The sequence below is a fragment of the Numida meleagris genome, chromosome 1, assembly GCF_002078875.1.
Source record: "Numida meleagris isolate 19003 breed g44 Domestic line chromosome 1, NumMel1.0, whole genome shotgun sequence".
Taxonomy (NCBI): Eukaryota; Metazoa; Chordata; class Aves; order Galliformes; family Numididae; genus Numida; species Numida meleagris.
In genome coordinates, this window is record NC_034409.1 from 56,282,813 (window position 1) to 56,305,548 (window position 22,736).

A 22,736-nucleotide genomic window follows, 5' to 3' on the forward strand; every position below is an offset into this window, starting at 1 on the left:
GGCATCTGGGATTCCTGCTGCATGTTACTATTGAAGGAGCAGACAGTTGGCATCAGGAGCAGTTGCTGTGTGTTCACACAGTCAGTTTTGGGAGGGGAACCCTAAGGCACTGTATTGGTTTTGACTCTCAGAGAAGATACTCCTACTATGTTACCTTATAAAGGAAACTTGATAAGTTTACAGTGACCTCAGTATTTCATACTTGCAAGAGCTTTTTCTAACTCTTTGATGCAACACAAGTCTTACCCACCCCAGCCCAACCTCTCCTTGCTATGTGGGCACGGGGCTTTTCCTAGTATCCATATGGGAGTGTGAGAAAAGGAGCATCTTACTTACTATCCAGCTTGCTTTCTAGTCTAGACTTAACATTGCCAAAGGTGTTGGCTCCAAAGGAGAACCTGCATTTGAAGTTACCTGATGTGGAAAATGCAGTTTTCCATGGGTGGTGGTTGATGTACCAGCCTGCAGGGTGTCTTCTCAACTGTTGCTGCTGGAAGCCAAAACTTGCCGGATCACTCTGACTTGGCACCTACCTTCTTGCTTGTTTCTGTTCTGTTTCACAACATCATTGGTTTCTCTGAACAGTTTGGTCAGGATGAAGGCTGTCTCTAGAATATAATATATCAAGAAAATGGGTAACTGCATGCCTCCTCAGTGAGAGGAGGGTAATAGGTATGACATTTTGGAAGATCTGCAAGGGAGAATGCTGTTTTGAATATACCAGCAACAGAAAGTTCTGATCAAAGCTTACAGAGTTTTAGAGGTGTGATAAGTTATGTCACCAGGAGACTTCATGGAAATCTATCTTTAATAACTCTGCTTACGAAAATACTTTTTTTTCTGAAAAAAAGCTATTGGTGTAAAAACTAAAACAAGCTCCTAAGTTAATCAGTAGCGCATACTGTTCTACTACTTGTTTGTGCTTAGACTGTCAAATTTAAAAACCTAGAGCTTAAATGCTGTATTAGTTGGGAGCGAAGGGAAAATTTCTGCAATAAATCTAGTTAGGGACCTGTACTACATGTACCTATTTTTTGTTGAGCTAGTCATTGTGGAAACAAGTTAAACTAAATAATCTTAAGTACTTCTTCTAGAGTAGCAATATTTTTGGTTTGTTTTACGTATATTTTAGGTGACAGATTCTAAGGGACTGTGTGACACCGTTGTATTCCTAAATAAAGCACATAACCACTGATGGTAGCTTGGCAATCTATAGTATTTAGATATTTTAGGGGGTTGCTAGTTGCGGTCTGTAACTATACCTCAGCCGTTTAACTACTGAAGCCATCCTTTCCAGCCGTAGGTTCAGATGATTCCCTGGAAGGTCTGAGATTTATCAGATTTTTCTAATGGCAGGCCTCATAAGTCAGATTGAAAGATCTCAAATAGCATATGACTCAAAGCATCAACAGCTTTAAAATGTCACAAGTGGGACAGCTGGCCTTGCTAAGGGAAGGGGTGCTGACTCTGGGACACGTGGTGTTTTAAAATGGGCAGAAAAAGTCAGATTTAATAAAGAAAAGAAAAAAAATCCTGAAGGGAATTATGGGGGGGGGGAGGAAAGATTTTTTTTTTTGCTATCTTCTGACCTGTCAGTGTTTAGAATGTTATTAATTGCTTTTACTGATATCATCCAACTGTGAAAATCTGATAGATGTGCTTATTTGTCTTATGCTGCATGAAAGTACAAAAATGAAGTATTGCATCTAATAAATATTGTTAATGCTTAACTGTATTTATTCTCAATCTGACTGTTGTTGAATGCAAGCATTTGGGGAATCAAAGTGCAGCTGTACTTTGAGCACAGTGTCTTCTCACATTCCCGTGTATGGTAAACACAGTGTTTTATTGGGTTATGCTATATGTTTACTGAAATGTTTCACTGCCCTGCAATTTGTAAGTTATAATACTATTAGAGAGGACATGTACTGCAAGCTGCTGCTTATCCTGTGCATTATGAAATCTGATATCCAGAATTACTGGTGGCAAGAGATAAAAACAGCAAACAGATCAAACAGTCTCCAACTAAGAAATGACCTTAACAGCATATTGGCAGCCATCAGTAAGGACTTGGAGACCCACATGGATTAGTTCTGGAGCCCTTTGTATCTCAGATTTCTGAACTGTATGTTGATCTCTAAACCATTCGGAATATTTCACGCTTCTGACAGCAAGGCTGAATTGGTGGCCTTAATTTCCTCAGAAAAGTAGTGGCTGATTAAAAAGGGTGAAGTGTGGTTCTTCAGACATATAACAAAGTTGTGGTAATATTCAAATTTCGTTGTTGGGGGTAGGAGGTAATGGAGGAGACTTATTCACTTAAATATTTCTAGCACAGACAGGCTTACTGTTGCTGGATTATTGCGTTAAGTGAAATATTTGTTTTGGAAAGTGAAGGCTTAGCATCTAGAAGTGTTCTGTGTCTTTAAATGCTTTTTATTTCCTGTTTTGCTACACCTTTTTGTTTTCTAGCAAAATTGTACTACTCTAAAAACAGCGTTTATTAGTCATTCTTATTGGTAACACCAGTAAGAAAAATAAAATAGAAAGACTGTGTTGGCCAAGGAATGGTGCTGCTGTGGGTACATGCCAAAAATTATTTTCTCCACTTGTAGTTGCAGCTCTATTCAGAAGCCAGTGTGGCTCTTTTGCAACTGAATAATCCCAAGGGTTTCCATGAACTGAGCAAACAAGCAAAGAAGAACATGACTATAGATGGAAAAGAATTAACGCTTAATCCGGCTTACTTATTGTGGGACCTGAGCTCTGTCAGTCAGGTAGGTAAACCCTGTTACAGAGTGTAAAGGTTGCAGTGTGCAGAGGCTTACGGTTAACTAACTAATGACAAGGAGCATGGGATTTCTTTTTTAAAAAACTTGGATGTGTTAAGAATCTGATATTTCTTATGTTGTAATTAAATGTCATAAGAACACTGCCAAATTCTAAAATCAAAAAGGAGGAAGCATCATGGAGAGTGGCATTTCATTGATTAGAGAAAAAGAAAATTTCAGTTAAAAATTTTGCGCTCTGCATGCGTTCTGATAAAGTTGTGTGCTATTAAGTCCCAAAAGGCTTACCTGGTACTAACTAACAGATAAATAGATTCCTTTTGTGTGGGAGAGAGACAAGGTTTTATTAGCAAAGTATGTATGTTTCCCAGTATGTTTCTTAGGGTTTTGTTCTTGTTGTTGTGTTTTTTTTGTGTTTTTTTTTCTTTTGTTTTGCAGTGTTATGTTTGCTGAACAAATACCAATTACTTAAATTTTTTTTTCAGAAGAGAAATTAAATACAAGTGTCTGTAAGGAAAGGAGTTTTAATTTGAATAAGTGACCCTGGCTTTGGGGAACTTTAGCTTATCGGTACAAACCATTAACTCAAACTTTATATTTTGCCATGTTTAAATTATTCATTGTTTTGTAAATGGGCACTTAGTTTAGCTGATTGCCTCCTGCCTTTTTTTTTTTTTAATGAAAGACCAGCAGATGATTGAAGAGCTGCTACATCATCGCTCTTGCAGTATCTCTATATTAGGTGACACAGTTATATATGGTTTATGATGTGATATACTTGGAAGGCCCCAGCCTCTTAAAACAGCAGTTCTGAAAGGTGATGTTAGTGATATGAAATGCAACTTGGCTTTTGATCAAGATCAGCAAATAATTGAGACTAATCACTCATGAAAACAAGAGGGTGGGATTTTTTGTTGTTTCTTTTTGGTTTTATTTTATTTTTAACTGAGGTTCTTTCTTCAAGAGCTGGATCACACGAGGCACTGTCATCTTGCAGTGTGGTCAGCAGATGACCTAATGATACCAAGTGGTGAGCCATTGATGTACTGTTCACCTTGATAATTTAGTAGAGTATAATCCTCTGGAGGAATATCAGTACTTGATCACCATATTTGAGACTTAGACATTCAAAAAAAATACTTATAACCTGTTATCTGTCTGGATTGGAACTTATGGTTTGTTTAAAATCTAAAAGATTCTTCTTTTTTATAGTCTAAACAGGATGAAGATATTTCTGCCAGCCGTTTTGAAGATAACGAAGAGTTGAGATATTCCTTACGATCAATAGAGAGACATGCTCCTTGGGTGCGGCATATTTTCATTGTCACTAATGGGCAGATTCCTTCCTGGCTTAACCTGGATAATCCCCGGATAACCATAGTGACCCACCAGGTAAAAACAAAAAACGAACAAGCAAAAAAAAACCAAACAAACCCCCAGAGATAAGCAACAAAAAATCTCCAACCCTGGGGGAGAAAAAACAAAGCAACAAAAAAGCCATAAAACCAACCAAAACAACCCACCCAACAACAATTAAAAAAAAAAAAAAAAGCACAAAAGTGCCATCAGTAAAGATTCTGTTCTGAAATGTGGTTATCCCCTTTCAGCTAAAGCCTGCATTCATTAGGAATGAATTGACCGCCCCCCCATCCAGTTTTGTTAAACCCCAGTATGTTTTTGTACTTCAGATACAGACATCTCAGGTTAAGCAGATAACTGAAGAAATGTCAAGCCTTCACAGAGTTCATTTCTCCAGATACTGAGACTTCAGCCAGTGTGTACTAATTTCCTTACAAAAATATTTAAAAAAACAACAAAGAGCATACAGCAGGAAAAGACAATCTGATTCTATGAACCCTGTCTCAAAACTAGTACTAGCCTAATAAATTTGCTGAAACAGGACAGTTAACAATTGTTAAAATGAAGAAGGTGGCTCCAAAAATAAAGTAGCTATGCATTCTGTAAAGCTTATTTAAAAGAGAAAGGGAATCCTGTAAGTTTCCCAAATAAGTGAAACAACAGAAATACTTTAACAGCTTCTTACTACAAAATCAAGAGTAATTTTGTTATCTGGATATGACAGAGGAGCCCTGAGCAACTTAAGTGGTAACAAGATACTAATTCAACTTCTGTTGCTATCTGCTTGCTGCGTTATCTGAAAGAGATGGAAGAATGCTGTTTGAATGTTGGAACAGATTCAACTTGAAATGTTGTTTATCCTGTACTGCGCTAGTGGTATAAATATATGTACACTGGGCCTGATCCACTAGCCAGTTTGCGTCTTTGCATTGAATGAGGTGCAGTTTCTTTGTTAAGCATCAGCCTTGAAAATGGTTTTAAATGGGAAAAGGAAATAGTGAAGCTTTAGGTTTTTTGCTAATATATTTTCACTTTTTTCTTTCTTACGTCTCTTCTTGTTCTTTCAGGAAATATTTCAGAATGTGAGTCACTTGCCAACCTTCAGTTCACCAGCTATTGAAAGCCATATTCATCGTATCAGTGGTCTCTCTCAGAAGTTTATCTATCTCAACGATGATGTTATGTTTGGGAAGGATGTTTGGCCTGATGATTTTTACAGTCACTCCAAAGGTCAAAAGGTAAGCTCTTACGAAATAATTTTGTAGATTTGAAACTTCTCTGTGCTAATATAGCAAAAATTGAAGAAAATCGAAAGAGAGAAAAAAAATACTATCCCTTCCCTCCTCTTATACCTCTAACGGATCATTATTCTTAGCTAGACAATTGCTAGCAAAGATGTCATGTATTTGTGCTGTGTTGATGTTTGAATTGCAGAATTACCTTTTATTGGTATTTTCTCCCTGTTTTTTTTTCTTTTCGATGGCATAATGATCCTCTGTTTGGCTTCATGCTTTCCTTTGTCATTTTTGTTCCCCAATTCTCCCACTTTCTGTCTGAGCGCTGGGAAGACCAACTTGGTGTTTGAAAGCTGTCAGTCTTCCCTCTCTTGTGAATTATTTTTGTTTCATGGGACACGTTCTGTTCCAAATAGATTCTTCCATGGAAACACTGAGATCTGATGATGTTCAGACTTGTCTAATGTTTAAATTTACCATTAACAGTCTCCATTCTAGACACCTACAATGCCTTTGCCAAATCTTTGCAGACTTACATATAATTGTTTACTGAAAGAGAGTGCTTTCTGTGAACGTGACGTGGTTTGGTCTTTCAACAAAAAACCTATCATAACTGGGTTTAAATAAAGAAAGCAGGCTGAGGAAAAACATTACCAAGAGTTGTGCATAAAGACTATGGGTGCCAGCAGAGTTTTCAGCTGTCAGCTTGATCTACAGGAGGAATATGGAGAAAAACTTTTAAGACTTGCATACTGTTTTAATACAAGTAATAGACAAAAGGGGATAGAGAAGCTGCAAGAGACCACTGAATAAGTGCTTCATACAGACAGATAAGTGCATATGTACACTGAGTAGTACAAAATTAGCTTAAGCTAATGTAAAACTACTAATTTATAGTGCTTGAGGACACTAGCAGGCTTTGTTTATTTAAGTCTTTGATGAAGTAGGCATGTAATTGCAGAGTCCTGTTTTTAACGACATTTCTATTGTTCTTCAGTTATTGCTCTCAGTTATAAGAATGAAGTAAGCTAGGGTAAAATACAACCTGATCAGTATTTCTGTAGTAAATGTGCTGCAAAAATCTTGAAATAATAATGTCTAAAGGAACATGTATGTGGTTTTTAATGCCCTCCCAGTTGAAAACACACATAGCGACTTGCCTTATTTTTATCTTGGCAATTCTAAGAATTATTTGATCAAAGAGGATCAGACGTTCAACATGTGCTTCCTATCTCATGACTGGTTAGTGATAAAGAAACATCTGTAGTCATGGAAACAAGTGAACTGCAGAGGTATTTTAGATTTGAAGTCTCCTCCTTTACCTGATTAAAAAAAAAAGATAAAAATACTAATTTTCATTTGAAGATGTTTTGTAAAAGTGGATTTGGGATGTCCTACTTTCTATTTTCAGCCATTGCTGCCTTGCTTTGTAGCCTCAGGATTTCATTTAACATATGAGACTTGATCTTCTGTTTGAAAGGGATAATATTTACTTCACCTGATTAAGTTTGAATGCTGTTTGTAAAGCTTTGCAAACACTGAAGACGCTATATACAGGAAGTAATTAGTTTAAGTCTCTGTATTCTGAGAAACAAGTTCAGATGACTTTTATCTGGCAGACCTTGGCTCAGACTGTAATGTTGTTCCAGGTTTACTTGACTTGGCCTGTGCCAAACTGTGCTGAAGGATGTCCTGGTTCATGGATCAAAGATGGTTACTGTGATAAAGCCTGTAATAACTCAGCTTGTGATTGGGATGGAGGTGATTGCATTGGTAAGACAGCAAGGTTAATTTAGGAAAAAAAAAGACTTGTTTTTTGTTATAATTCTGTCATTTGTGAATCTCCTGTAACAAAAAAAAAAAAAAAAACAACCTTCAATTATGGGGGAAAAAATAGTTATCCTAAGTATTAAAAATATATAAATTCCTGTATGCTAAAAGATGTATGTAAAATGACAGCAGTAGAGCAAAGGAAAACCTTTCTTTAGCTACCAAATTTGACTACATGACAGGAAAATTTTTGAACCTCAGAGTCTAAATAATATTGCCCTTTCAAGGGAATTACGATCCTGGTTTTATTCCTTAACAAAATTATTTGCAGTTCAGATAACAAAGCAAGTAAGAAAAGAGAGACTGGTCGATTAACTATCAAGTATTAACAGAATATCAGTATCTGAGGTGTTTAGTATTGCATTTTCAAGTGAAGTTCTGTGGATATGATGACAGTGTTTTGCACAGTAGTATGGTTCTTATGTCTCCTTTCACTTGCCTACTTTTTAATATTGCTTGCTTCATATTAAGGTTAAATTTAAGTTGTGTTTGCATTTAAATATCTGACCCGAGTAGTTGCTGGAAAGTTTATTTGCAGATTTTTGTGATACAGTTTAATTTTCAAAGTTCTGACCCACTTTCCCTTCATGGAGGCGGTTGTCTGTACATGCTCCTCTCCTAGATTTCACTTTGTGTTTTTAAAGCCATAATCAAATGTAATCTAAGTAGGTTTTGTAACTTCTCTGACTCTGATGTGTGTTCCACTGCTTTTCATTTTTGGATCTGTTTCCATGTCTTGAAACTCCTTAACACTATCTGAAAGTGAACACACTGGGGTAACTTCACTTACAGGGTTCCTTTCTACCTCTTAGGTATCAGGTATCTACCTGTCAAACAAATATAGATTTCTTTTTGTCCTCTATGAAGCTAGAGGATGACTGCCTCTCTCTTTTGCCCCCCAAAAACCCACAGTGACAGTGGCATGCAGGAAAAGTGAGTGAATCATTTGACATGAAAGCAGTCAGAGCAGTCTAAGTTGACTGTGAAAGCTGTGCCTAAATTCAATTTTCAGGACTGTAAGTTATGAAAATGAAGCGAGGCTTCTGTGTTGAGGAAGTGATGCACTGCTATGGGGAGCTGCGAAGTCAAGAATGCGAGCAGAAGTAAATCAGTTTTCTGCCTACATTTTTTGAAGTTAATATAAAATACATTGCTGTTTTTGTTGCAGTTTTAAGTTGGTTTGCAAAATTCTATAGTGAGATTTTTTTAATATACCCTAAAGATTTTACACTAGTGCACAGAGAGCTAGTTAATTGCCTTGTTTTAATTTTTCTGTTGATAAAGAAGATTCTGCTGACTCTTCAATACAGCTTTAACACTCTTATGTTAAAATGTGCCTTTCCTCAAACATAAGGATTTCAAATGATTGGTCTTTGTAATTTTTCTTTTTTTCTCTTTAGGTAACAGTGGGGGTAGTCGCTATGTTGCTGGTGGTGGTGCAGTGGGAGGCATAGGGAATGGACCACCGTGGCAATTTGGTGCAGGAATAAGTGGTGTTTCATACTGTAACCAAGGTTGTGCTAATTCCTGGCTAGCAGATAAATTCTGTGATCAGGCCTGCAATGTCCTCTCCTGTGGATTTGATGCTGGTGACTGTGGACAAGGTATGCAAAACACATAGCTGATAAATTTTCTGTTGAATTTCTCTTGAGTTGCCTTAGCTTTTTTGGTTTGTTATTCTCCAATAGTTCTAAGAGCCCAGCAGTTCGTGGAAAAGAGCTGCTAGCAGCTGAAGGAAAAAATCAGGCACTTCCTGTAGTCGCTAATACAAATCTGAATTAATTTTTGTATGCTGTTTTCATTAATAAAATCAGTATTTACCAAGCATTGGTAAAGTGCTTGATATTTTATGAGAATAGCAAGCATCAGTGTCATTACCCAAGAGCCTTACATTTGAAATGCGGAAATTACATTTCAGCTATGCAAACTGTCTTTACCCAAATGAGAACTGCTGATTTGATGATGCTCATAGAGGTTAAAAAAGGAAATTAAAGGACCTCTATGATACTGAAGGAGAGAATTAAAGCCTGACTCTATACTCTTGCCAGAGGCTACTTTCAGTTACCTGTGGATTCTGCTGAGGAGTGAGTTTCCTGCATGTGTCTTTTCCTTGTGTGCTGCTGGCTACAGAGGCTTTCATCTTTTGTGTTGTTCAAATGGAGTGAGCAACTGGATTCAAGATGGACCTTTGAATCTTATTGTATATTTAAGCCACGTGCCATGCCACAGAGCAGGGGCAGGCCACATCAGTAATGGATGCGTGAGATTGCTATGTCTTCTCTGTGGGAGGGAAAAGTTCATTTCAACCTGTCTCATTTTAGAAGTTAGAAATCAAGATGCAATGTAGTAGTGAAATGCAACTTTTGTAATGAGTCTACTAAAATGTGTCAAAAATATAATATGAGCATGTTACTTACAAGTGATACTTAATTTTTGGTGATTTGTGGTAATGAGCCAACTAAGGTATTTACGTAGAAGGAGTGTTTTTTAGAATTACAGTGATTTTTAGAATTACCACTGGAATTAATGTCAGGCTTTTAATTCTGTTCTAGTAAACCATTATTAAAGATTAGTAAGAAATCGGAAGCTGCAGAAAGTGTTCTTTCACAAAGCGGTCTCACTGCTGGGTATATATTATGCCTAAAAAAGACTGGTGGAAAAAAAGTCTCACTACAAATTGACAGAATTATTTTTTTCCAGATCACTTTGAAGAAATGTACAAGGTGACGCTTCAGCTAAATCAGACTTACTATGTTGTTCCAAAAGGCGAATGTCTGCCCTACTTCAGCTTCAGTGAAATAGCCAAGAAAGGAATTGATGGTTCATATAGCGATAATCCAATTATCCGACATGCTTCAGTTGCTAACAAATGGAAGACTATCCACCTCATAATGCACAGTGGCATGAATACAACTGTGATCTATTTTAATCTTACGTTTCTAAATAAAAACGATGAAGAGTTTAAAATGCAGATAGCTGTTGAAGTTGATACTAGAGAGGAACCAAAACTGAACACAACTTCGGTGCAAAAACCCGACTCTGATTTTAAAACTACAACAATACCAGAAGCCGAGATGATATTTGAAGATATTCCTGAAGAAAAACGCTTTCCAAGAATCAAGAGACGTCGAAATGGCACAGGAGAGAGTCTCCATGAAGAGGTGATAATACCTTCAGTAAACCCATCTCTCCTTCCTGAAAATGTTCAACTAGCACTGCAGAACCTGGACTTAAAACTAGCAAATGGTGATATCACCCAGAAGGGATTTAACCTATCCAAGGCTGCTCTCCTGAGACCTTTTCAGTTCTTAACTACAGTAAAGAAGATTGCAGGTCTGGAGAAGAATGGTGTGCATTATAGTTCACAAGATCAGAAGAATTTAACCAGCTGGCAGAAGCCTTATGAAAATGTAAACAATGGCAAAATAGAAAAAACAAAAGCAAATGAAGAATTTCTGTCAAGGCTTACAGGAACAAAAGGGACTGATGTGACAGTGAACACAAATAAACCAATTTCTAAAATAAAGCCTAAATCCACACGTCCATCCCAGAGCATGGGAAATGAAAATGAATCTAATGTATTGAATGCCCTTATATTAAGGGGAACCCAGAAATCAAAAAATAGTGCGAATTTAGAGGCTGGAGAAGATACAGAGGGGATGGAAGAAAAAAAAGGGCACGTGCAGTTGGATACAAATGTAAGAGAGGAGTTAGTGGGAAGAAAATTGCAGTCTTATGCAGGAAGTTACCAAGGCTTTTTGCCGTGGGAGAAAAAGAAGTATTTCCAGGACCTTCTTGATGTGAGTATCTTAACATCACTGTTGGCTTAGTTAAGGCAGTGGGTTAAACCACAACAACTGCTTATTGGAATGGCTGCATCTTTCTGCGTACTGTTAATATGATTTGTAAATTTAGAATGTGTCTTACTTTTGATGCACATACCAACATTTTTTTGAAAGCACTTTGAGTTTTCCTGTAACGTCTAATTTGTTTATAATTTGGACCTCTCTTAGCTAGGTGGTAAAAAACAAATAGCCATTTCTGTTCCATTTCTACTATGGTTTTCTTGTTTGTTTGTTAAAGTCAGATTCACTTTTTTTTCAGTGTATGTTGATGCAGTGATATTATTCAGACACACTGTACTCCAAAGAAATGTCAGATTTTTTTGGTTATGTTTAAACAAATGTGGATTCAGTCTACAAAAAAAAATGTAGAAGTATTCATATATATAATGGTAAGAACTTGAGTTCTGAAAGTTAAATTGAAAGTCTACCAACAACACCGAATATCCAGACCATGTTATGAAAACCTGTAGGAAACTTCCAGCCAAAGCATTTTGACAGTTCAGAAAACCTCTAGAAAAGACAGAGACTGTGCTTTGCAGCAACTGCTTTGCACTACTCCAAATAATAGTGATGGTGTGTTTTTAAAAGTCTACCTCTTTGTGTTCATCTAGGATTGTATTTTGCATGAGAAATCTCTATATTTTTGAGATCTCAACTACCAAGTGTGGGGAAAAAAAGGCAATATTACAAATACCTGGTAGCAAAAAGTGACTCAATTGAGTGTGTATGTTAGAAGAGATGTCAGAAGAAAAATAATGAATAACCACTCTTAACTATTAACCACTTTTCCTCAGAGCATAGCAATTTTAAGTAAGAAGCTATCTTTTATTTATCTTATTTTTAAAGAGACATCAAAAGAACATGAAGAAACATATTCAAAGTTTCTCTTTCCATTTTCACCTCTTAAAAAAGAACCAACACCTGCCTGAAATGTCAGTTTTCCTATGTGTTTTATGCTTTTGATCTTTATTGATAATATAACTTTCATGTATGCTTATCTTGCTGTTTAGGAGGAAGAGTCGTTACTCAAAGAAATGTCATACTTTACTGATGGTAGACATCTTGGAAGGCAGCTGAAAGATACATTTGCCGATTCCCTTCGATACGTAAATAAGCTTTTAAACAGTAAATTTGGATTTACATCTCGGAAAGTCCCTGCTCATATGCCTCACATGATTGACCGCACTGTTATGCAAGAGCTACAGGACATGTGAGTATGTCTTTCATGGGAGTTATACATAACTAGATAATTCTATATTTCTGTTAATGCTTTGTTATAACTATTTCTAATGTGTTGATAGCTATTCATTAAAATCATAGTTTGAAAAGGGAAATAGGGAACTTATCACAACATGCTAGTTGTGCTAAAATAAGGAGACTTTTGAGGACCTTTTAAAAATTTAGATGAGAATTTGTTTTCAGGTAAGCAATGTTTTACTAGAAAGCAGAGTATTAACTTACATTTTTATGTAGGTTTCCTGAGGAGTTTGACAAGACGTCATTTCACAAAGTGCGGCACTCAGAAGACATGCAGTTTGCGTTTTCATATTTCTACTATCTTATGAGTGCAGTTCAGCCACTGAACATTTCTCAGATCTTCGATGAGGTTGATACGGACCAGTCAGGCATTTTGTCTGACCGAGAGATTCGCACATTGGCCACAAGAATCCATGAACTACCATTAAGTTTGCAGGTACTTTCCTCAGTAATAACTTATAGAGCGACTTAATTTCTGAAGTCCAAAACTGTTACAATAAAATGAATCAAATCTTTACTTGTCCTTTCTTTAATATCTGTAACATCTAGCAATTCTTAAAGTTTAGCTGGAGAATAGAAAGCTATTTTCTGTTTCTTTATGGACCATTCTTCTGTGGACTCAATTGAGCTTTAGCAGCATCAGAGAAATTGATCACTGGTATCCTGAGGGTAAGGAAGTAGGTAGTATGAATTTGTGAGGGAAAAATGTTCACTGGTAAAAGACGGTATGAAGCATGGGATTCTGTTGTGCTTACTCCTATTCTTGCACATAGTAAAACAACCAAACAAAAAAAAGTTCTTGACTGTAAAACATGTGCCCTAAAGAAAGATGTGAGGAAAAGGGCAGTGAAGAAATGGTGTTACTAGTAAATACTATGACTATATAACGAGATTCGCGTTTCTGTTTTTCTGGGAAACTGGTAAGAAAAGAGACATAGTCTTCTTAGGTCTTGTGCTCTCAGATTCAGTTGATAGAGTGATGTACCCCTTCTGCTTTACCGAGGAATCGGGGCACTTACCAATAAATTAATGTTCTTGAAATGGCATACAAAATTGTTGGCATAGCTGTAACGCATCTCTGCTTTGTGTTCCTGGCCTGTAGCTTAATAAGAAAATCTTCCTTTCAGTTCATTTTTTTTGTTTGCTTGATCTGGAATTTAATGTGCCACCCTTGTTTTGGGAATTCTCTGCTCTCCTTTACATCATCACTAAAGGTGTGTTTTTTATTTTTGAATAGAAATGACAGATCATGCTTTCTGTGGTCTCAATTCTACCAAGCATTTGCTTCACTTAAAGCATATGAGGAGTTCCACTGACTTTAGTCTTTATTGAACTGGGGTCTGCTAATGTTTTTTCTTTTTTTCTGCAGTAGTATGGAAACATTTTATGTATAAAATATTAATTATATGCATCCTAGATTTTAAGACTATCACAATGAGAAAGCAATATATATATGTTTTTCCTCTTTCATTTCTGATAGGACTTGACAGGTCTAGAACAAATGTTAATAAATTGTTCGAAATCTCTTCCTGCCAACATCACTCAGATCCATGTCATTCCACCAACTCAGGAAGCATATTATGATCCCAATCTGGTAAGGAATGTTGGTCCTAAAAGGTGGATGGTTTCTTTTCTAAGCATGTAGTTACTGTGCTTGAAATGCTGGTGTGATTTCTAGAAGGAAAGTATTCACAAAAATTTCCAACTGTGTGTATATTAAACATCTAAATATGAAAATTCTATAAGCTACTTCCTAACTTTTCAAGCTATTAAAATTTCCTTCAAAAACAGAAAAGCTGAGCATTAGAATTTTATTAATATATGGGATTTAAGAAGTCATCCTTGTTAAGAAAATCCAGTATTGTGAACCAAAAAGACAGTATGTGTGATACTTTCCTGACTAGAACTTTCTGATAAGTCTATTTGAATGATGTCCTATGTATTAAAAAATCAAATGAATATCTTCAGAGCCACCCTTCCTAATTTAGGGGCTTCTGAGTAACTCCTTTTAATCTTTAAAGATTGAAGGCTTTGGACAAGATATTCATTAAGGATTTCTGTCCCTAATTTCTATTTTGTTTAAATTGTCATTGAAATTTATGGGAATTTAGGAAGCTAGAGTATTTAGATCTGGCACTTACATCTATGTTTCTTTTGCAGTGAGAGTTTAAATCCTGGCTTGGTCCATGCTTTTGAAAAATGTGTGCATGAACTTTGCTAAATTCATGATCTGGTGTTTTATAGGTTAAAACCAATATTGTATCAAAGCTAAAGTAATTTTGAGTATAGGTCAGGAGCCATTGGGTAGTAAAAGACCATTGTACATACCCAACACATGAAAACCACAAGCGGAGAGTTCCACACTATTTGTGTAGGTAAATGTATATGGAGCATTGACTATTGATTGGCTTTGTTTTTTATTACACTGAACACCTATCCTGCCTTGTTTTCTGATCGCATTATGTTAAAAGGTTTTAAAAATATTTTTCTCTAAGTATAAATTCCAGAAAAATTCCATATGAAATCATTGTGTCAGCTGGGTTTGATGAAATTAAAGTGTGGATTTGAGAATTCTGCTTGATCTGAGGAAGTCACCTTTCTCCATTTTGCCTCTTTACTTTCCTCTTTGACTCTCAATTCAGTTTGCAAAATTCTGTGAAGTGAAACCTTTAAAGAGGTTGCCATGAGATTGTTTTCAGACAAGATTAAAAATAAGTCTCTAGCAATGACCAATTATGTAAATCTTCTAGGAGAGTTAGTAATATATTTTGCATTTAAGCACTGTCTAATATGCAAATTTTAAATGTTCAAATAGTCACCTAAAATGGGTTTGTGTTTAGCACAGAAGCCTATTTTATTTTTTTGCTTCTGTTGTCTGTAATAGATAAGTTTCTAGGAGTGAGTTTTAGTACTATAGAAATGTCCTTTGAGAACAGGAATTTTTATTTCCCAGAGCTGTTTGATGATAAAAGTAGACAGAATTGTCATGATGGAAATAAGGTTAATGTGTATCATCTGTTCTGCAGAGTTTGCCTGGCCACTATTACTTGTGGTTTCCACCAGAGGAATGCTAAAAGCAGCTGTCAAATGAACTACAATTTCTGAATATTGTACTGAGGATGAAATCTAGAAAGTGTACCAGTATGATTTTTCTCAACAGGTGATCAAGAAACAATATTGTTTTTTGTTCCAGGGTAATAAAGAATAAGTAGTTCTTCACAGCTATAATGTAACTTTCTAGAATGTATTCCCTTATAACAGCCTTCATAAATACTTCAGTAACCTATAAACTGAGCCATGTTTTCTTTCAGCCTCCGGTGACTAAAAACCTAGTGACTAATTGCAAACCTGTGACTGACAGAATTCGTAAGGCATACAAGGACAAAAACAAATATAGGTATGTTATGGCTGTGTAAAAAGCAATACTAGCTTTTGTAGAGTAATAAGAAGAGGTATAAATACATAAAGTCCACAAATTGTATATTAAAATAAAGTGAGCTAACACTTGTTAAGTGGAATTGAAGAAACAGTGATAACTGCTTATAATAATTTACTTTGCTGAATTATATGTTCATTTTTCCATAGTTTATTTAGTAGACTAAAGATTTCCATGATACATCTTGGCCTAGATCCCAGCTTTCAGTACTCCAGTAAGAAGCTGGAGCATCTATACACAGCTACATAAATTGACTATATACAGTAAGTGAGGGCAATTATAGCAGCAGAGAAAGGTGGAAAGAGATTTGCCTGTGCTTAGAAATAGGAACTTGTAGATCTGCTTTATCTTCTGCTAAAGCTTTAAGAATAAATAAGTAAATATCTGTAACTGCCTTGCACTTTTCCTGCAGGAAGGAGGAGTGACAGGTAGGGAAAGGAGGAAAAAAAAAAAACAACAATAGCAACAAAAAAATCTAGTTTCCATCCCCTTTTGGAAAAAGCTGGCCAAACCATGACTTAGGTTTGTTTGAATAATTGTACTTGAGCAGACCTGCATAAAAGGCAGGTTCTGTAATATTTTTGCTCTTTGAAATCTGAAAACCAATGATGTGATAATGAGACTGTTTGCTGACATGGAGCTTATAGATCTCTCCTGTCTATTGCCTTACCAGCAGTGTTGGATGGGGAGAGCTGGTGCTCTTCTGAAGCATGCAGTTGCAGGAGTGGGGGAAAAGTCAAATAATTCTGTAGAATTAAGAAGGTTACAGGTGCTTCTTAGGGCAGCTTTTGGACATTGTTATACACTCATTCATAGTACCTCAAGCTGTGCTGTGTGCTTTATAAATAAATGGACAGAAATCAAATGTCATATCCTAATGGAGATTGGATGGTGATTAGAAATAAGCTGTAAAACCATATTGTTATTGTTGAATATAATAAGCTGTAAAACAATTAATATTGTTGAACCTGACTTTAAGCTGTTTTAAATAATGTATAAATATTTTAACAATCAGGTTTGAAATCATGGGAGAAGAGGAAATTGCCTTCAAAATGATTCGCACAAATGTGTCTCATGTAGTTGGTCAGCTGGATGACATACGAAAAAATCCCAGGTATCTTGTTTCTTCATTTGTACACTAGGGGTTGTCTATTTAATTTCTGTTAGATTTTATATATCTAAAACATTTGAAGTCATATAGAAATACTTTACAACTATTGTTGATGCTTTCATTTTTGCCATTCCAGAGTTTACAGAGTTTATATTGCAGAAAATTTTATGTTAAGGGAAAGAACATTTTGATCTGTTTTATGTAGCAATTTTAAAATAAAACTTAGGTGTCAATTATTTTATTGCAAAATCTGTTTTGCATAGCCACTGTGCTTTCATGCTCTATTACAACATAGCAAGAGGTATTAAACATTTTTTTGATATTTGGTGAGAAATGATCCGGAGCAGGAAGCTAGATCTTTGCTTCTCTACACCGTAGTGATAAAGCATTTAGATGCCCCAGTCTGAGAGCAGACTTCACAATGCAGCTTCTGCATTCCTGTGGCTAATGAGCTGCCAGTCTGAGGGAGCCTGCCTGGGATAGTCTGGGGTAAACTTCCAGGTACAGCATAGACATCTGATTGCCATAACCAGATACTTTGTATAGGATTGCTATAGCCAGCTATGCTTTGAAGGGGGAGGCATATTTTGTTTTTTCTCAGATGTAGCAATTCAGTTCTCTGAATGTAATTGTCTGGAGCAGGGTTACCAATTATGCCGTATTCATTACAGTCTGAGGAAAAGCAGTAATACCCTCTGTAGGCAAATTCATGTGCTGTAGAGTTCTTACATCCAGCTTCATGTAGCAAGCCTGAACTTTGCTCTGCTCTTTGAAAGGGCACACTGTGCTATAGAGAATGCAGCTGACCAGAACCACTTCTTCACAAAGGTTAGCAACTGAAAGTCATCAGATATAATTTTACCCTCTGGGGAAAATGTAAGGTCGTGTATCTCACAATATAAATAAAGCACATAACCTTGCCCATATGTGGGAAAGGGAATTTTTGTCATCAAGCACCAGGTCAGAATAGCCAAGGGTACATAGCAGCCGAGCAAACTAGCTGCTGCTTTAGCTTTGGTAATTTTCAGTAATGTAGATGCTTGGTTGTTTCTTCTGTGGGAAGTAACTCTCTGCAAGACACATTAATGGGAGCGTGTTATTTGGTCACAGTGATTTCCACATGAATACTGTACCTATTGTTGTTTGTATTTTGCCTGATTATACGGGTAAGCTTGGGTTCCATGATTCAGGTCACCTTACAGTCATTTTTACTGTTTTCTCAATAACTGAAAGCCTGAGGACCAAACTTTGCCTTTTCTTGTACAGTCTTCTAATATTTTTTGTTGAGCTTCTCTGAAGAATGTAGCATATATAGTAGAATATTAATAACTTAGTTTGTTTACATCCTATAATGGAACACATCTTGTTACTTAACTTATTCATAGTAACTATATGTTAAAACTATAAAACAATTATCAAGATCATAATATTTCTAATCTGCTGTCTACATCTAGTGTTAGGCTTTGAGATGATGCACACTAGTGCCCATTAGATGGGAACATTAATATAAATAGAAGAGGGAGAGCTTTAGCTCGTTAATGGATTCTGCAGAGGTTTTGACTCACTGTCAGCCCTGATGCACTATGCATTGCAATCAAGTTAATTTAAAATAATGCAGCAATAAAGAAGGTAGTTATCAGTATCAACTACATCAATTTGGTTTTAAAAGGATATTGTATCAATTTGGTTTAAATCGTTTATGTTCTTGACTTGCCAATACCTTTGCCATATTATCAAAGGAAATATTCTAACAAAGCATTTTTCTTTTCTAGAAAATTTGTTTGCTTAAATGACAATATTGATCACAATCATAAGGATGCTCAGACAGTGAAAGCGGTGCTTAGGGATTTTTATGAATCAATGTTTCCTATACCTTCCCAATTTGAACTACCAAGAGAATATCGGAATCGTTTCCTTCACATGCATGAACTCCAGGAATGGTATGTTACACAGATTCTCATGAAGTTATTGCAATGTACTAGTATATGATTATAGAATGTATTGGTACAAGCCCATTTATTTCTCAGTGTTGTTGCCAAGGAGTTAACAGCAATGATGACGTGAAAAGATTTAAATGGATTAAAATCTGAGGTTTGCAGGATTTGGATTTTCCTGTTGTTCTGAGTTGTTAATGTTTCACTGATTGTCCACAAGTTATTTCAAATGAAAAGTGTTTTTTTTTAAAATTAAAATAAAAATCAAGAGCTGAGAATTTTTAAATTGTAAAAAAGTAAAACTGTTTAGAATGTGTATTGCACAGAGGCAGTATAAATTCTGCTGTTATTCTAAGTGACTTTTTACAGATCTTAGGTAATTATTGGAGAAGATGCATGTGCATCTTTCATATTATTTATAATGCTTGAAATTTTTATGTGCTTTTCCTCTTGCCATGTTACAAATGATATTTCAATTTAGAAACTGGGAAAGTTGATTTGAGAATATCAACAAAAGATCAGCAGGTATAGTGATTAAAAATGGGACAAGAAGAGTAGTAAAATGTTTTCGGTGCTGATCAGCAAGTTATGAGAAATATCTCCTTGTGAGGAAGGAGAAAATATTAGAGAATCAGAAGTACTGTAGGTGATGAGGATTGGGTGTGGATTGTAGTTGTAGTGCTACAAGCCCTATTGTGGCAGTAGCAGAGGGAGTGGGGGGCCAAGTGAATTCAGCAGTTAGCTGTACAAACTTGGGCTGGAGCAGTAGAAATATTCTTGGCTTTGTTTTTGAGGACTACCACCAGGACTGTCAGCTTCAGAAAAACACTTTACTTTTTTGTGGTTAAAACACAAAAAAAATTTCTGCTGGGATGGTGTAAAGCATGCTGAAGCGCTGGTAGAAATCCCATCTTCAGCTTCAGATGAGTTTTCCACCTTTGTCTTGCATGGTAATTATTTTTGGTTTAGGAACCAATGTAACTCAAGAAGGCTAACAGTAGTTTCAATATTAAGTTAAAGCAAAAAAGTAAAGAAATATGCAAAACTTGAGCTATATACAGTAAATAAGCACTTTGCTTTTTATAACAAAAGTTAATGGGTAAATTAAAAAGTTTTATTTTCTTTGCCTATTTCATGGAAACCCTTTAAAGTTTGTATCTGATTTGTAATACGTGAAACTCTGTTTCTGTCTTTCTGCAGGAGGGCATATAGAGACAAGCTCAAGTTCTGGACCCACTGTGTTCTAGTAACACTTATTGTATTTACAGTCATCTCATTTTTTGCTGAACAGGTAAAAATTACATATTTTCAAATCTATAAAGTTTAATACATTTCTGTACCTTCAGAGTACTGTAAGATGGATTTTTTAATACAATAGCTAGGATTCTTATTAGTAAAGATGATATGCGAATAATGATTAGGTTGCTTCAACTTTTAAGCTGTCATGTTGAGATTCCTAGAAAAAGTATGACTACACTTGGGAGGGGGAAGGAGAACTGTGTTCTCTTTTCAGGTGTCAAGTGCATCAGAAATATGCTAAATTTGGAAATTCAAAATCAGTAATTGTTTCTGAAAGTCTTGGTCTATTAAAATGTATTGTTTAAAGTGCAAAGTTACTAAGAAGAAAGTTTAATGAAAATACTCTAGTCCTGGGAAGATCTTAAGGCGTTTTAGGTTCCTAATCCAAACCTCATCTTTTGAATCAGACACAAAGAAAAAAAAACTCCCATTCTGCAAGCGTAAAATGGTTTTCTTGAACATCATTAACCCTGCTATACAAAGAGGGAGTCAATGGAACAAATCATATGGGTAATTCTTTGCAGGTTGGGGCCTTAAGTAACCCTTTCCGTGGTCTGATGAAGAGGGTGTAATTCTTGAAAGGTTGGCTTTTGAAATTTTTTTTCCCTCCACTTGTAACTTTTGCATGAATCTTTCCCTTAATTTTCAGCTTTCTGTATACATTGAAAACTCACCCTGCATTAGTAACTTTATTTTGGAAGGGAGTATTCAACTCAGTAGGACAGCTAGGTATGTAAATACTGCCAGCTTTGTGCTGATCTTCTAGAAACTGAATGTAGCCTTGTTTTATATTTAATTTTGTAAATTAACTTTAAATAATCAGAGTATAGGTATACTGAATTTTTCACTTTCTGTTTGTATTCTGGTTATTGAGAAATGTGTATGCCTAATAGATGCATTTGAGTAAATAACTCTTTCTTCCTGTGCAGTGGGGAAAAAAAAAGACAGTACTGACTGAATTACCATGGATGATAACAATTCTGTGGTTTCTAGGATGAAAGACTAACCAGCTGTGTACTTCTATCCTAGAAGAGAACTAAATACTGTATTTTCTTTTCCTCTTCTCAGCTAATCGCACTTAAACGAAAGATTTTTCCAAGGAGAAGGATCCAAAAGGAAGACGGTCATGAACGAATCAAAGTGTAGAAGAGCTTTATTTTGGAGATCAGACTACCTCAAGATGTGATAAGCATTTAAAATCTCTCACTCATAAGTGTCTTTTATGGTTTGATATTTAACTGAATTGATATGAAGAAAAAGAAATCATGCATCTACACTTATAATCCCTGCAGTACTATGTGATATACAAGCTGCTGGAACTATGACAGAAAACTAAACAAAAATGGCAGAAAACCTGTATATAGGCAGATTTCAACTGATCTTACTTTACAAATGTTGGTTCATGGCCATGCCTATCCTTTTTTATAAAAAGGGTTACCTAAAGAAATGTAGCTGCATTTACTGCAGTGGATGTTGCCAACTACATATCATGTTGGAAGACAGAGCTGTTTGGGATGAGCTTAACATGTCCTTGATCTTGCGTTCTGAAAGATTTCTGCAGATTTCTATCACTGCTTTTTTTTTTCCTCCAGCCCTATGGGAATTATGTAATTTTTCATTTACCTTTAGTCTACATTTAATGATGTTGGCATTCCTTAAAGCACAGTGACAATTCATGCCCCCCTATTTGTAGTATTTAATTGGAATTTTGAAGAAATGCATGCTAATAAAAATACACAATAACAGAACAGGTAATGGTTATCTTAAAGTTGCTTTATATTTGGTGTATTATATTCCAAAGAATACAGGGGGTGTTATTTCTTGATTACAAAGAGAGGGTTGTAATCAAATGAAAGTGATTAAGTTATATTATTTTAAAAGCACTGTAAATTTAACAAAAGTGCCTCTCTATCTGAATGGGTAATGAACTTCTTTAATGTAGCAATGTGTGGGAGCAGTGTTTCACTTCATAAAACAATATTTATACTGACAAATGAAGCTTTGTTTTTTTTCTAAATTTCACAGGACTTGGCCCTGTATTTGTCCGAGACATCAGGCTAGTATGATTTTATGTGTGTGGGGGAAAAAAATATACTGTATGTTTTCAGGCAGAAATTTCTGGTGGTGTATCTTCATTGTACTAGCAGTGTTCAAAGAATGCATTAATTTTTTTTGTAATCAGGTGTACAAAATGTATGTGCATATGTATTGTAAAATACTTGGTTTGCTTTGAAATCAACTAAAATGTGGTAAAAGGTTTGTCTGTTTCTGTTTTGAAGCACAACAAAACTCGCTCATTTTGATAAAATAGCCATTAATGCTTATAAATCCTTGTGGTACTTATTTTGGAAAGTTTAATTCCAGCAGTAATAATTTTATTATTATTTGATGCATGAATGGGTTCTCAAAGTACAATCAAATTTCCCGGCCCTTTAAAATGCACTTTTAATTAGGGTTACACGTTGCGCTACCACTACATATGACGCTGAAACACGAGGAGAGAGGTGGAAGCCACTGCTAACAACCAACAGCGGGCAGTGGCAGCTGAGGTACGAGCACACCGCCACCGGCTGCAGGGGCGTGCGCATACGCCCTTGCTCTGCCCACCGCCTTTCCCGCCTTTTTCTCACGGTCGGGATGG

General features: G+C 35.9%; 1 protein-coding gene across 4 annotated transcripts in view; it reads left to right on the plus strand.

The window, feature by feature from the left end:
- The window catches only part of GNPTAB (N-acetylglucosamine-1-phosphate transferase alpha and beta subunits), a 39,519-nt gene extending 17,096 nt beyond the window's left edge, over positions 1 to 22,423 (plus strand). For 2 of the 4 annotated variants that reach the window (XM_021387558.1, XM_021387580.1), the window contains 15 exons: positions 2,616 to 2,777; positions 4,002 to 4,181; positions 5,216 to 5,386; positions 7,033 to 7,156; positions 8,614 to 8,817; positions 9,914 to 11,013; positions 12,069 to 12,268; positions 12,532 to 12,751; positions 13,796 to 13,909; positions 15,627 to 15,712; positions 16,767 to 16,865; positions 18,635 to 18,802; positions 19,997 to 20,087; positions 20,745 to 20,824; positions 21,164 to 22,423. In XM_021387558.1, coding sequence (XP_021243233.1) covers positions 2,616 to 2,777; positions 4,002 to 4,181; positions 5,216 to 5,386; positions 7,033 to 7,156; positions 8,614 to 8,817; positions 9,914 to 11,013; positions 12,069 to 12,268; positions 12,532 to 12,751; positions 13,796 to 13,909; positions 15,627 to 15,712; positions 16,767 to 16,865; positions 18,635 to 18,802; positions 19,997 to 20,087; positions 20,745 to 20,824; positions 21,164 to 21,167 — 3,003 coding nt within the window. In that variant the 3' untranslated portion in view covers positions 21,168 to 22,423. Of the gene's footprint in view, positions 1 to 2,615; positions 2,778 to 4,001; positions 4,182 to 5,215; positions 5,387 to 7,032; positions 7,157 to 8,613; positions 8,818 to 9,913; positions 11,014 to 12,068; positions 12,269 to 12,531; positions 12,752 to 13,795; positions 13,910 to 15,626; positions 15,713 to 16,766; positions 16,866 to 18,634; positions 18,803 to 19,996; positions 20,088 to 20,619; positions 20,678 to 20,744; positions 20,825 to 21,163 lie in introns of all 4 variants that reach the window. The other 2 variants (XM_021387570.1, XM_021387565.1) reach the window with 2 other exon arrangements.